Here is a 13,586-nt window from a genome sequence, read left to right on the forward strand (position 1 = left end):
AAACCAAGACTGACAAACCACTACTGAAGCTCAGCATATTGTCACATTGACCTGACATTGCTGCATAAATGCATTAAGGCAGGGTTGTCCAAAGTGTGACCCCTGGGGCACGTGGTACATGAGGGGTTAATATGTGGCCCCTGGGCAGTGGAGGGCTTCAGGCTCCCCCTCCCTCTGCTTCTTGACTCTGCCCCAGGGCAGCGCAGGGCATAGCAGTATATCCCGCACCTTGGGGAGCCAGGGGGCTGTGTGTATAGCACTGTGAGCACCTGTGTACAATGTGGTTTGGTGCAGCATGGGGAAGGAAGCATTCACACATGGGTGAACGTGGTCTCAGGGAAGACCTGGTCCATGCTGGTGCAGCCTGCAGACTTTGTATCCCCCAGATACTCCCATGTCAGCCAGCTCTGCATTAAGGGAAACTGGACAGACATTCCCTGGGTATAGTCAATGCATTTTTGAACCTGCTCCTGCACAGATGTCTGGGAGATGGGACTGCTCAATCTTATCTCCTAGTCCTACCTCACCACAGCATAGGAATTATGCTGTAACATAGCTGTTGCTGTGTTTACAACCTTGTTATACATAGTAAAGATCTGCGGTGTAGAAAGACAGTTATTAGTATGAGCAAAGCCTTGTGCTTGTCCTATGTTTCTTCTAGGTGCCTGAGAGGTTCTACAAATAAGCTGGTGGACTCACCCTCAGGTATCATTTTAAAAACAGGTTAAATAACTCATTTCTTTTCATTCTGAAACAGAAACTTGTCCTGATTTTTTAAAAAACATGAACTTTTTTGCATTGTAGCACTATCCATGGGGCCACTGTATCTGTCAGCTTCAGTATTAATGGCCCAAAGACCATAGAGTTTGAAAGGGCTCCCAGAGGCTCTGTATTCAGTCTTCTCAAATGGGAAGAAAGGGTAACTGTGCTGCTAGGACAGGTTAAGAGCATTTTAGGTCAGTCAGGTTTATCACCATTAAGGTGTCAGCACTCATCAATAGGTACCACTGCGGTGCCAGATATACCACATTAATTACTGGCAAAAAGCTGACTTCTTTAAGGCCCCCTCTCCACATCAGGTAAAGACACGAGGGGATCTAATGTGCAATTCACGCAATCGTGCCTCCTGCCACAGCACACATGCATGGCAGAAAGTGCAACTGTGAGATCATGCATTAGATCCCATTGCACCTTGGGGAGCCCAATAACCAAGTTCCTGTGGCTAGGAACCTCACACACCCCAGCTGAGGAGCTCCCAGCTGCAGGGGTGCCCCATGCCCCGCAGGGCAGGAGGATCACAGTCTCCCCACCCTGGTGGGATGTGAAACCCCCGGAGCCAGAGGACCACCACAGCAGTGATCCTCTGGGCCCAGGAGTTTCATGCAACCCCAGAATGCAGAGATCACCCCCTGCAGCAATTCTCTGGCCCTGGAGGTTTCCCACCCCACTGGGATTGTCCTTGCAGTGATCCTCTGACCCCAGGGGTTTTGTGCACTTTAAAGCTGGTTGGCAATTTTTATAGTGTGATAAGTACTTTGCACATGCAGCTGGTCTCAAGCAATACCTGTAACGTGTACAGGGGACATAAGACAACCACTATAAACTTTTTTCTTTTTTAAAACATGGGCTTGATAACAAGGATCAAGGACAAAGGCAGGAAAATGAGCTTGAATCAAAAATAAAAAGGTTACTTGTAGTGATGAAAAGATAGTGAACTGACAACATCAGCTGGGCCAGGGAAGCAGAAAGGCTGTGATAACATCACCACATTTTATTTTCTAGAGGAATAGACTGATTATCCTAAAAGTAGAACTTTTTAGCCCAGCGAAGTAATAGTGGACATAGTTTCATCAGCTGTTTCAAGGCAGTCATTTAAATGTCCTACTGTATAACAATAGAGGCTGTCCTACTACCTCTTTCTACTTACCCTGAATAGTGTAGATAAAGCCTCCTGATATTCCCTCCACACCTTCTGTAAATTCATGTGGCAATGAACCTTCCCCTGCCTGATGGAGAGTGATTTAAAAAAAAGTTCAGTGTACACTCCTGATGTGCGTTTCTTAGTGATTTGTTTAAAAGTATATACCTTTGTGATAACTAAGAATAAAAATAAAACTATTTTCAGTATCTCATTTTTCAGCATGTGCATATATGAAATAGTAAGATCTTATCATTATAATTTTAGGTCGAAATTTTCATAAATGCCTAAACAATCTGAGATGCTCAACTGCCATAAAAATTAATAGCACCTGGATGTCAAAAAATTGATGCCGCAGTTTTCAGAGTTGCTAATTTTTTTTGTTCCATTACTCCAGATAAGACTGGAAAGCTAGGTTTGAAATTTAAAAGAAAAGTTAAAACAACCCTGACTAAAGCTCTCCATGCTTGTGATCTAAAATGCTGACATAGAAATAAATGATTATGCCAGGATTTCAGTAACTAAGCCAGAATATACCACAGTAAAAAACTGACTTCACTGACTTCAACAGAGCTTCAAAAACAGTGAATTTTGACCCATTAGTTTCAATGCACCCAGAGGGAACAAGCCAACTTCATTCCCATCAAGAATGAAAAAAGACCTTTAGTGGCACCATTATTTTTGTACACCAAAGGGCCCAAGTGATCTGCTGGTAGTACAAGTTTAAATTTAAACCAATTAAGGAAGTCAAACGTAAATTATCTCATATACTGAAGTTTATAGAAAAATGCAGGAAGGATAGGAAAGTGAGACTGACGCACCGCAGTGACTCTGAGCACACCCCCTCCGTCATTCACCATCACTTTGTGAAGGTTTCTAGAAACAAGGCCCTGCAAGTCTTGGCTTTCCCATACAATAGTGCCTTCAAAACTCTGTGAAAAAAGCATATGGCAGTTTACCATTACCAGGACAAACATATGCTTACATGCATCTCATAGTCACACACAAACCTTTAAGGGCAAAACAAAATATTTCTAATTTTGAGAGATCCAGCTTGATATACATGTTGGTTTTGTAACACAGCAAAGGTATCTTTCTTAGCCTTGATGGCAACAAAACAAATCAGAAATAAAAGGATGAAGCATACAAAACAGTTAAGCTTTTTAGCCAAACATCATATTTCTCCACGTTAGGAGCCATATTAAAATTTAATAGAAACCTACAAAGAAAGTTTGTTTTCCAGATGTTTAAAAAACTGAACTGTATTTAAAAAAGAAGTAACCTGAAAGTTTTTTTAATTAACTATAAAAACGTACATTACAGAATACATTAAAAGAAATCTGAAAATCAGTGAACTCAGACAAAGAAATAGAACTGCCTTTGCTGCCCTGGCACAGTTATTGCAGGACCATCACAGGACCCAGGCCCATCTTGGCAGGCAAGTAAAAGATATAAGGATTTTCTTCACTCTCTTCCTTTCCCACAACCCACCCTCAGGCTTTTAATTGTCACTTTAAAGCTATCTCTTGGCATATATGATCTTAAGAGGGTTTTTTAAAAATTATGAAAAAAAAACCCATTTCAATTAGCTTCTTCACTGATCCACGGAATACTGCATATATGGATACCTATAGATATGTAAATGCTACAATAATTTACTGATGAAACCTCTCAGATGGTGAGAAAGAGGCAAAAAGGGATGAAGGAGAATTTAAATTATAATTATTAAATTAAAATTGAATTTTAAGTTCTCATTTTTAAAGTAAGCCTGTCCTCACCAGAAAAAAACATACAATAGATCCATCAAAAGTTTCACAAACATTAAATGATTTTCTTTTCAGCGAGATGTGGTCGAGGTTTAGATCAATGCCTCCCAACCTGAAACTGAAAATGTTGGTACAGTGACCACAAAGGCAGGTGGCTGTTGTGTGCACACAAGCAAACCTTTCTCATTATTTACAACTATCCATGATTGCTGACAACTCATCAATGATCAGAATGGTTTGCCAGCCTGCCTGTATGCCGCTCTTCAGTTCCTGCTTTGCACTGTCCTTTTCTCCATAGACTCTCTTCATTGACTGAGTTCCAAAACAGTTCAGCTTCCTGCAGCTTCATCAGACTTCTCAATATCATCCACCAACTGGCCATTTTTCATCACTGTGGCATGCTCAATATTCAGTCATGGATACACACTGCAGAAGTCCCTCATCTCTTGGTTTTTAATTTCAATTTAGTAATAATGAACACAGAGCCAGATCCGGGGGGTGGGGGTGGTGCAGTGGTGGGGTTGCTCCCCACTGCCTTTGATTTCTGCACCACTCAAAGTTTAAAACCAACTTTCTGGCAGTGGCAGCAGCATTTCTATTCAGGCAGCAGTGAGGGAGTCAATTGATTTAATGGATCATTATAATCTACCTGATTCCTTCTAAACTCTTCATTCCACAGGTGTTAATGACCCGCTCTCCTTTTTAATGGTCTTGATATTTCACTAATCACGCTAGGCTTTCTTCTGCAATGCTGACTGATGTCTGTTAGCTGCTCCTGGAAACCTAGCTCCTATTTCACAGCTCTGCAGGCTGTTTTTATCTCTAGCTAAAACACTAACTTTTGTTTTTTATTCACAAAATATGATATAGCGAATTAATATACTTTCCAACAAAATTGCATTAGTTTTTGCTTTGATCTTAGATGGAATAGCATAGTAAATTCTCTAGTTTATTTTTAACTGGAGAAAACTGTGTTGTGTTATATGTGATGATGATGTACCACACACCACCTACACCCACCTTTTCAAAATCCTAGATTCACTCAGGAACAGACCCAGTTAGTCCTCTGACAAAGCCAACTTTTATGCTTAATACCTTCACTCTGCTTGCCTTTACTTCTTAACTGAAAAGACAAATGGCTCATTACTAAGCCTTTTTGTAAATAATTAATGGCATGACTTCCCAACATCCTCCACTGTGAAAAATCAGATAGCATCTCTTCTTCCCTTGGTGATGTATTTACAAGGTATTTTAGTAGCTGCTTTTTCCTATTTTCACATTTTTTGCAGGCTTGAGACTCCTTTTCCTCCTGCATAAAAGGGAATAGGATAACACTTTCCAGGTCTACTTCAAAAACATGTTGAAAGGCTAAATCAATTAGTATTCAAGATCGTTGAAGGCAAGGTATTTTGATGGTGCAAAATATTATTGCTTTATAAGGTGAGAGATTTGTAAGCAAATTTACTAATGGCTTTAGCCTTTAGCTACTCTGTTTCTAAGCTCCTAATGGAAACTTCAGGCCTAGAAATGCTGAAAGGAGATCATTAGCAGCACACCTGAGACCACATAATCTATTTTCTCCTTATTTAAATTCCACCCTTCTAGCAACTGGAGAGCCCTGGCATTCACAATGAAGACTGAACAGGTGTATTGACAGAATGCAGCCTTGTCAAACACCTTTCCTAATGTAAAACAGTGCTGTGTCTTTTGTTGTTTTACTTCTCATTAGTAACAGAGGGTACATAAGGCACAGAGTCCTACTTCTACATGAGTGGTCTGGAGCTCTGTGTCAAAACAAATGCTTCTTTAAAACTTGTCCATAAGAGTCCCTTAGCCCCGGTGTTTGCTGGCTGTGCTCTCCTGGTCCTTCCACTAATATCTGTGTGATTGACTCTGCCTTGGACAACCTGGCCTGCCAGATGCTTGCACTGATGTTTTATTTCCCTCCATCCCTCTTAGGATGATGGGGGGGGAGGGGGGAAGTAGCACCTTAGCTGAAAGACGGGTGAGATTCTTTCTTCCTGGGGGGAAGAGTAGGAAATATTTGTAGCCTTGTACCCAGCTTATAGCAATTAAACACTCCACTACTAATCTATCCACCTCAACGTGACTGCATATTGAAATGTGTGCTGTGAATCTCTTCCAGATGAGGCTGCCTGCTCCAATATCCTAAATGCCACAGAGAACAATGAGCCAAATCCAAAATGGAACGTACACACCTACAGTTGCATCCAAGAGAAAAAAATCAGGCACTTCTGTCCATCCCCCAAAAGCCACCCTCATCTCTCAAGCAACTGAGAGGCCAGAGGCACTAAAGTTTTCACCAGGTACCTAAAACTGTGCTGCTGAGAGAACCCACAACTGGTGCCAGGTCAGTCAAGCCGAGTGCCCAGGTGCCTAAGTCCTACCTACGTCTGTTTGCAAACTGTGGGTCCCCATGCCTAAGTTCCCTGAGGGTCTTCATCTTCCTAGATTCAGAGTGTGCTTACCAGGCAGAGAGCACTGAGTGCAGCATGAAGTACAGCATCCGGCTGCTTTCGTTCAAAAAAACACACCTAGCCGAGCAGGAGCCCCCTTTTACACAATACAAGTTAAAGCAGCTGCCAGGAAGTCAGACCTGAGCTCAATGCCTTCCATAGCCGGAAGGGGCACAAACCACATCTCTCACCTCCCAGACAGATGCCCTGTCTGGGAGGCTGGTAGAAAGGCTGGAGCGGGGACGGTCTCCATCCTGTGAAGCTGTGGAAAGGAATGCGAGATCCCAGCATGGAGGACCATCTCCCTGGAGCTCTGCAATGAGGGGATTCCCCCAGGAAAGGGGAGCCCTGGATACTGGGCCCTTCTCTTGTATGTTGCATTAAAGGGTTGTTGGATAATATGCACGAGGAGTCTTGAGAACAGACCGGAAGCCAGGGCTCCCTCCCTCGTCCTGGGGCTGTTCTCTCTCCTCTATCAATCCTGCATTTCTTTGTCCCAGCTTCAACAGGAGAGATGGACACAGTCAGGGTTTGAATTACACTTTGCCTCTTGGGGAGCTCTGCAAAAACAATTGGGCTGTTCATCACAACGCCCTAATAAAATCAGAGACCCCCCCAGGTTATGTTTTTCAAATCTTGCAGGAGGGCTCTTGTCTCTTATGGGAGGGCTCAACGCCCCCCTTCTCCCCCGAGCTTCCCCATAATTCAGATCCTGGACACAGTACCCCGCTCCGACTAACCTGCTGCCTGGTGGTTAGGGCACTCACGGGAGATGGGAGATGAGCTTTCCATTCCCTCAGGCTAAGGAGCACCTAAAACCCTGGTCTCCCATTTACTAAATAAGTGCCCCCTGGGTATTGTATATAAGATGGAAACTACCACCATCACCTCCTCCCCCTCCTGTGGTTAAAGAAAAGAGCGAGTCACTCAGGCACCTCCGGGCTGGCAGGAGTTTGGGGCTGTGAATCCCAATTTCTCATAGGTGCCTAAATCCAAGGTAGAGACATACCCTTCTCTCCTACTGGCTGATTTAAACATCTTCCTTCTCAGCACTGTCTGAATCTCAACTTTAGGCCCCTAACATCACATCACCATGTAGACTTACAACACATGTGGGACAGGAAGAACAACAGAGCAGGCCCCATAGCAAAAAGGAGTTGGTGTTATTTTGTTTAGAAAAGAGAAATTCTTCAGATCTTTCTTTTTAATAAGAATGCAATAATTTATATCCAAGTGTGGAGATGCATTAATATTTAGAGATGCTAAGAGGAAATATATTATAATGGTCTTGGATTTTGGTATCTTGAAAAAGTCTTCAAAGATTTACATTAATAACATCAGAGCCCTGCAGAAACCAATCCCCTATCACTAAACTGTTGGCCAAACAGCATTCTAAAATAAAAATACAGCATATTCTGCACATCACAATAATTTACATTTCCTTCCCCTGAAGAAATTTAAGCACCAGTAAATCACATAGAAAATACTGCAAGATATTTGCTTACTTGACAAGCTATGCTGCCAACACACTACTCTGGTGGAATATTAAACAAATTTTTTTAAGGAGATAAAACAACCGATCAAGTGCTTCCTCCTCTTACAGGGAACTGGCACCCAGTGTACTCAATCTTGTGAAGCCATTGGAATGAAGTCAGGGTTTAAACTGGCCCCAGATTCATACTTGTCTCAGTTTTCTTCCCTTTCATTGAAACCATTTTACTGTTTCTCCCATGACCTAATACCATCCTGATCCAGAGTAAGAAATATGGTTTCTATATGATGTAGTGCAGCGGTTCCTAAATTGTGGGTCGTGACCCGAAATGGGGTTGTAACATCAGCAGATGGGGTCACAGGGGTGGGGGAGCTGTGGGTTGGAAGTGAGGGGCCATGCAGAGGAAATGGGGCCGTGATGAGGAAAAGTTAGGGAAGCACTGATGTAGTGTATGTATCACAACACTGGTCTGACAATAGTAAGAAGCAGCATATAAAGGAATGAAAACCCACTTAACATCTAAAATATTTATAAGATTAGAACACAGTACATACTCCCGACAGCTGGCAGCTTTCCTGAGCCAGTGCTCCTGTTTAAAGTTGGTGTGCAACGTGAGCAGTGACTGTAAGATAGTAGCCTCACTGTAGTAATGCCCATTCTATTTTCTTTGTCTGCCTATCCTCTCTTTTGCTTTATTTAACAACTTCCTTCTGCTACAAACATATCCTTACAAAACAACCTAAACTCAAGACATCGTTAATGGGATAACAAAACTTTGGATCCAAGTGTTACAGCTTAAAGAAAAATGCTCAGGATCAGCAACAACTTTAAAAACCCCATGCCTCCCCTGCCAGCAGGATTTCCCAAATTTTTGAAAGCTGTGCTCCCACTTCAGGAAAATTACACAGATCATTATTCCCCCTGACCTTAGCAGATGTGTTGCAAAAGGCATACACATCCTTTATGCACCCCTACGTAGGTTTTCATGAGTACATATGCATGCACATACACACTTTAATATGATTCCTCCTTTATTTTCCACATTTTCCAATGAGCAGTGAAATAGCTGACACAGAAATTTAAAGTATCATCAGGATTTGAGTTAGTATCTGTTGAAACAATAAGTCTATATTTCAGAGCTACTGCTTCCAGATCTCTGCAACCTTGGACAGATGCCTCTGCCTCACTTATACCCACTACACATTTTGCAGTCATAACTAAAACTTGACTCTCCCTACCCCCACCATGAAAGCAGGGGACTGGAAAACTGAGAGATCTGTCTGTGCCTCTGGAAGTCTTCCGCACTCATCTCTAAAAAAAAAAAAAAGGGGGCATGCCCCATTTTATGGGAAACACTTGCTTAAAAGCCTGAGGTATATCAACAGGCCAAGGTTTGGAGACAATTCTCACTGAAATGCTACTAACAAACCACTGAAAAATTATTTTAGAGGACTGCATAAGACAGAAAAGAGCAAATGAACATTGTTAGAGCACCAGCTGCAAAGAGGTGCCAAGTGTTAGCACCTAGAATGGCTAACGTTGGCATGTTGGTATCACTACTCACTACATACTGATTGTTGAGAAATATAAATAGAATAAGAAGGGAAATACCAGTCTTACAAATCAATGTCCCATGCTGACTTATAGCTACTCGGAGTGGTTTAAATACTGCACATACCTCTGGCAAAATAAACTGCTCTACTGGTTTGTACCACACTCTGTTCACTTGCACTCCACAGCTAGGAGGACTAAAGCGAGCACTGAAGAGAGCTTCCTGTATGCAAAAAGAAAAAGAAAGAAAAAAATATGTAAGAAGCTTAAAATCTTATATTCAAGAGCTGCAAAAACTACGAAAACTTACATTATCCCAACCAGCTGACAGTGGAAACAAAACGCCTCTTAAAGCAACTTTTAGTACTGTTTTAAACAATTATATTGGATGTTTTTTGCTTACAAATAGCCCATAAGCCTGCTAGTGAATGGTCATGAGGCAATAACCCAGAAAGAGGAAACAACAGCAGTATCAGCTACCTTGTTCCATACCTCCAGCTTCTCATTCTTGATCTACATGATGCACCTTTTCTCAGCCTACTAATTCTTACCAGTTGGTAATGAAGGACAGTTAGTTACTAGGACCTGAACCAATGAACACCTTTCAAATAATACCTGGAGACTTTGAAATCAAGACACCATTGTTCATGCCCACCCCCCTAAACAAGGCATTCTCTCCTGTAGTATTTCATTAGCTCCCATTTTACTTTAGCTGTAAAGCTAATTCATCTCGAGTTGGACTCTTCCTATGCCTGAAGAAGGGTGTGTGCCCAAAAGCTTGTAAAGAACAATTTTTCCAGTTTAATAGAAGATATCACATTTACCCAAAGAACCTTATATGTCTAGACTGTCCCTCAGGATATGTGATTTTATTGCCTCCCTCTCTCTGTTCACCAACTTCTTTTCAGTCCCCACAGGATGAGGTGATGTTATGAAGGTATCCCTATCATCTTTCTTACCCCTTTTTGCTCCCAGCTCCCTATTCCTCATCTCAAACGCATACAACTAACCATATGAATTTTAGCTGGAGCAACCTTGCCCAGGAACATAACAGAACCAGGTTTATGGAATTATCTATGACACTAGGTTGCCATGAAAAACATGGTGTGTTCCCTGTCCCCAGAGATCTGTACCATCCCATCATTGCATGACCAGCTTCTCACTGCCTGAAGAACCGGACACATCAAACTGCACACAGATGCATCAACACAAGGCCACTCCCGATATCAGCATAACTCAAGTGTAGCACGGTGAAACTTAAACATCTAACCAATATGCTGTCAGAAAAGGGCTCTTTCATTTCCAGCATCATTCATTGCATACTCCTTTTTATATCATAAGGTGTAACAAGAGTTCATACATGCTCCTCATAGGAAAGGCACACTATAATAGAAAGGCTACATAAAGTTTAGTCATGTCCATTGCATGCCTAATATTAACACACAACCATCACTAAAATTTGGTTAAAATAAACCTATTCACTGGAAATGCATTGTGAAGTCCTTTGTTAGATGAAAATTTTCATGATGAATACTTGGAACCAACTGGACAAGGTGATGGATGTGAAAAACATACAACCCTCCCTGTCAAGGCAGCCATTCTCTACTGATTAGAAATCAGTCCAGAACATTATCGACGGCTTTTTAGGGCCAAGAAAGGGGCAGAAGAGAGACGGCCGAGACTCCTCCTGCAACAGTTACGAGATCTCTTTGGGAAATGGGTTAGTTTGCTTTCATGTACGGTTGCCATGATAGTCGATACGGTTATATTAGAACAGTTTTTAATTGACTTGGAGGAAAGGACCCAGAGACTGGTCCGTCAGCACTCACCTGCCTCTTGTGATGAAGCATTAAAACTAGCTGAGGTCTTCACAGCTGCGGAGGCATGCTACCCACGCGACAGGCGTGGGACCACACCTCCGGCGCCAGCTGCCAGGGAAGCCGAGCGGCGGAAAACCGGCCTCAAGAATCAAGGCGGAGACATGGTCTGCTATCACTGAGGACAAGGGGGGCATTTCGCACAAAAGTGTCCAGAAAGGGCTGCAGAAAGGTGGCGGCCACGTAGTTCTCCGAGGGGAGGAATAGAACTAGGAAGGGAGCCCGCCCAAGGCGAGCCGATGGATTGCAGTTATGGGGTTGGAGGTGAGGGCCTGGTGTGGCAGCTCCCAGTAGTAAAGGCTTGGATTGAGGGCCGCCCGGTAAAGGCTGTGTTAGACTCCGGGTGTGCCCAATCGATGGTAAAAGCCAGTCTGGTGAAGGAACATCGGAACCGCTGGGCTGAGCCGGTGAACATTGCGTATCTCCATGGGGAGTCCCAAGCTATGCGTCGAGCGTGGCTTGATCTTCAGGTTATGGAATACCAGGGAGACTTATTAGTGGGCTTAGCCCCACGTCTGGCCTGCGACATGCTGTTGGGCCGAGACTGGGCCCCTCTATATGACGTCATGGACAGGGTGCGGGATGTGGAGACCACCCGGAGATCCCTGAGAACCTGGGAAGGCTGGCTTGGCGACGCCAGAGAGGGGAACAACCCTGTGGATGAGACGGAAGAGCCTTTTGTCGATCTGCGTGACCTTGCCAGTGGCCAGCAGTTTAGGCAGGCCCAAGAAGAAGACCCGGGATTGCGAGGACCCTGGGATCAAGCCATGGACGGATCCTCACGACAAACATCTGGGGCAGGTCCAGCCAGCTATTTCGAGGTAAGGAGCAACCTCCTCTATAGGGTATTGTTGGGTAGGGCTGGAGAGGAAGAGAAGAGGCAACTAGTGGTGCTGGAATGTTTCCGGAGAGCTGCGTGGGTATTGGCCCATGCCAGTCCAGCTGGAGGCCACTTGGGGAGGCACGTTAGAGAAAATATCGAGGTGGTTCTTTTGGCCTAAAATAGGTGAGGACATAGCCCACCGGTGCGCGCAATGCCCTGTCTGCCAAAAGGCCAGAGAAGACCGACCACCTCGCGCCCCCCTGAGGCCGATAATTGACTTGCCTTTTTCAAGAGTCACGACGGACATAGTAGGGCCACTACCACGCAGTAGCAATGGGTATCAGTACATTTTGGTGTTTATTGACTACGCCACAAGATACCCTGATGCCATACCCCTGAGAACAGTAACGGCTCCAAAAATAGCAGAAGAGTTAGTGAAATGGATCTCTCACATGGGGATTCCCCACGAGATACTTACGGACCAGGGCCGGAACTTCATGTCTGGAGTTCTACGGGGAGTCTGCCAGACCGTGCAAATCAGGCAGCTGCGGACGTCCATTTACCACCCCCAAACCAACAGGTTGGTAGAACGGCTGAATGGAACGCTGAAGAGGGTGCTGAGGAGGTGTATACAAGAGGTCCCACGGTGGTGGGACCTGATGCTACTGCTAGCCTTATTGGTGCTGAGAGATGCCCCTTCCGAGCCATAAGGATACTCCCCATTTGAATTGGTATTGGGCCATCAGCCGCAAGGACTCCTGCAGATTCTTCGTGAGGGATGGGAACAAGGCCCGACAGTTATCAACAATCCCTCAAGATATCAGCAGGCATTCCAATGACGGGTCCAGAATGCGCGAGAATTGGCCGCAGGTAATTTACGACAGGGCCAACAACATCAGAAGGAAAGATACCACGCCCACGCTAAGGAGCGTGAATTTCAACCTGGACAAGAGGTACTGGTCCTGTTGCCCACCTCACCTAGCAAACTCCTGACCCAGTGGCAAGGCCCCTTCGAAATTACACAGAGAGTTGGCCCAGTTGGTTATAAAGTCCACCATCTGGGCCATCTAAGACCCAGGTAAATATATCATGTCAACCTATTGTGGGAGTGGCTCCAGCCTGAGGGCTGGGCAGCTTTCATGACCAAGTTGGCCAAGAACTTGAGGTTATAAGAACCTGACAAGCAAAAGGAAACTCCTGAGTCGATGAAAGAGCTTCATATAGGCACCGAGCTCACACCGGCCCAAAAGAAAGAAGTATGGGAGCTCCTCAGGGAATTCCAGGAGGTCTTTTCAGAAAACCCGGGGAAGGTAAAGAATGTGTTTCACCCAATCCTGACACCTCCGGGAACCATAGTTAGGGACTGATGGTGGCCTCTGCTGCATCACCTAACATCCGAAGTGAAAACAAAAGTAGAAAAAATGCAAGCCCTCGGCGTCATCAAGCCCTCTCGAAGCCCCTGGCAAAGTGCCCTCGTACCTGTGCAAAAGCCCGATGGAACACTACGATTGTGTATCGATTATCGTAAATTGAACTCAGTTGCTACATTCGATGCCTTCCCCCATGCCTCGGGTAATGGAGCTAGTAGAATGAATCAGAGCAGCCCAATTTATAACAACGCTAGACCTGGCAAGGGGATACTGGCAGATACCGGCGCGGCCCTGTGACCAACCTAAGACCGC

At 44.3% G+C, this 13,586-nt stretch overlaps 1 protein-coding gene across 3 annotated transcripts in view; it reads right to left on the reverse strand.

The window, feature by feature from the left end:
* The window catches only part of B3GALNT2 (beta-1,3-N-acetylgalactosaminyltransferase 2), a 57,053-nt gene that overhangs the window by 21,015 nt on the left and 22,452 nt on the right, over positions 1–13,586 (reverse strand). For all 3 annotated transcript variants that reach the window (XM_090044512.1, XM_090044521.1, XM_090044530.1), the window contains exons 5-7: positions 9,332–9,427; positions 2,740–2,850; positions 1,928–2,006 (exon numbers count right to left, since the gene is read on the reverse strand). In XM_090044512.1, the coding sequence (XP_089900638.1) occupies positions 1,928–2,006; positions 2,740–2,850; positions 9,332–9,427 (286 nt within the window). The remainder of the gene's footprint in view (positions 1–1,927; positions 2,007–2,739; positions 2,851–9,331; positions 9,428–13,586) is intronic.

Source organism: Crocodylus siamensis, chromosome 1 (genome assembly GCF_052110815.1).
Source record: "Crocodylus siamensis isolate JL-2025a chromosome 1, ASM5211081v1, whole genome shotgun sequence".
Lineage (NCBI taxonomy): Eukaryota > Metazoa > Chordata > Crocodylia > Crocodylidae > Crocodylus > Crocodylus siamensis.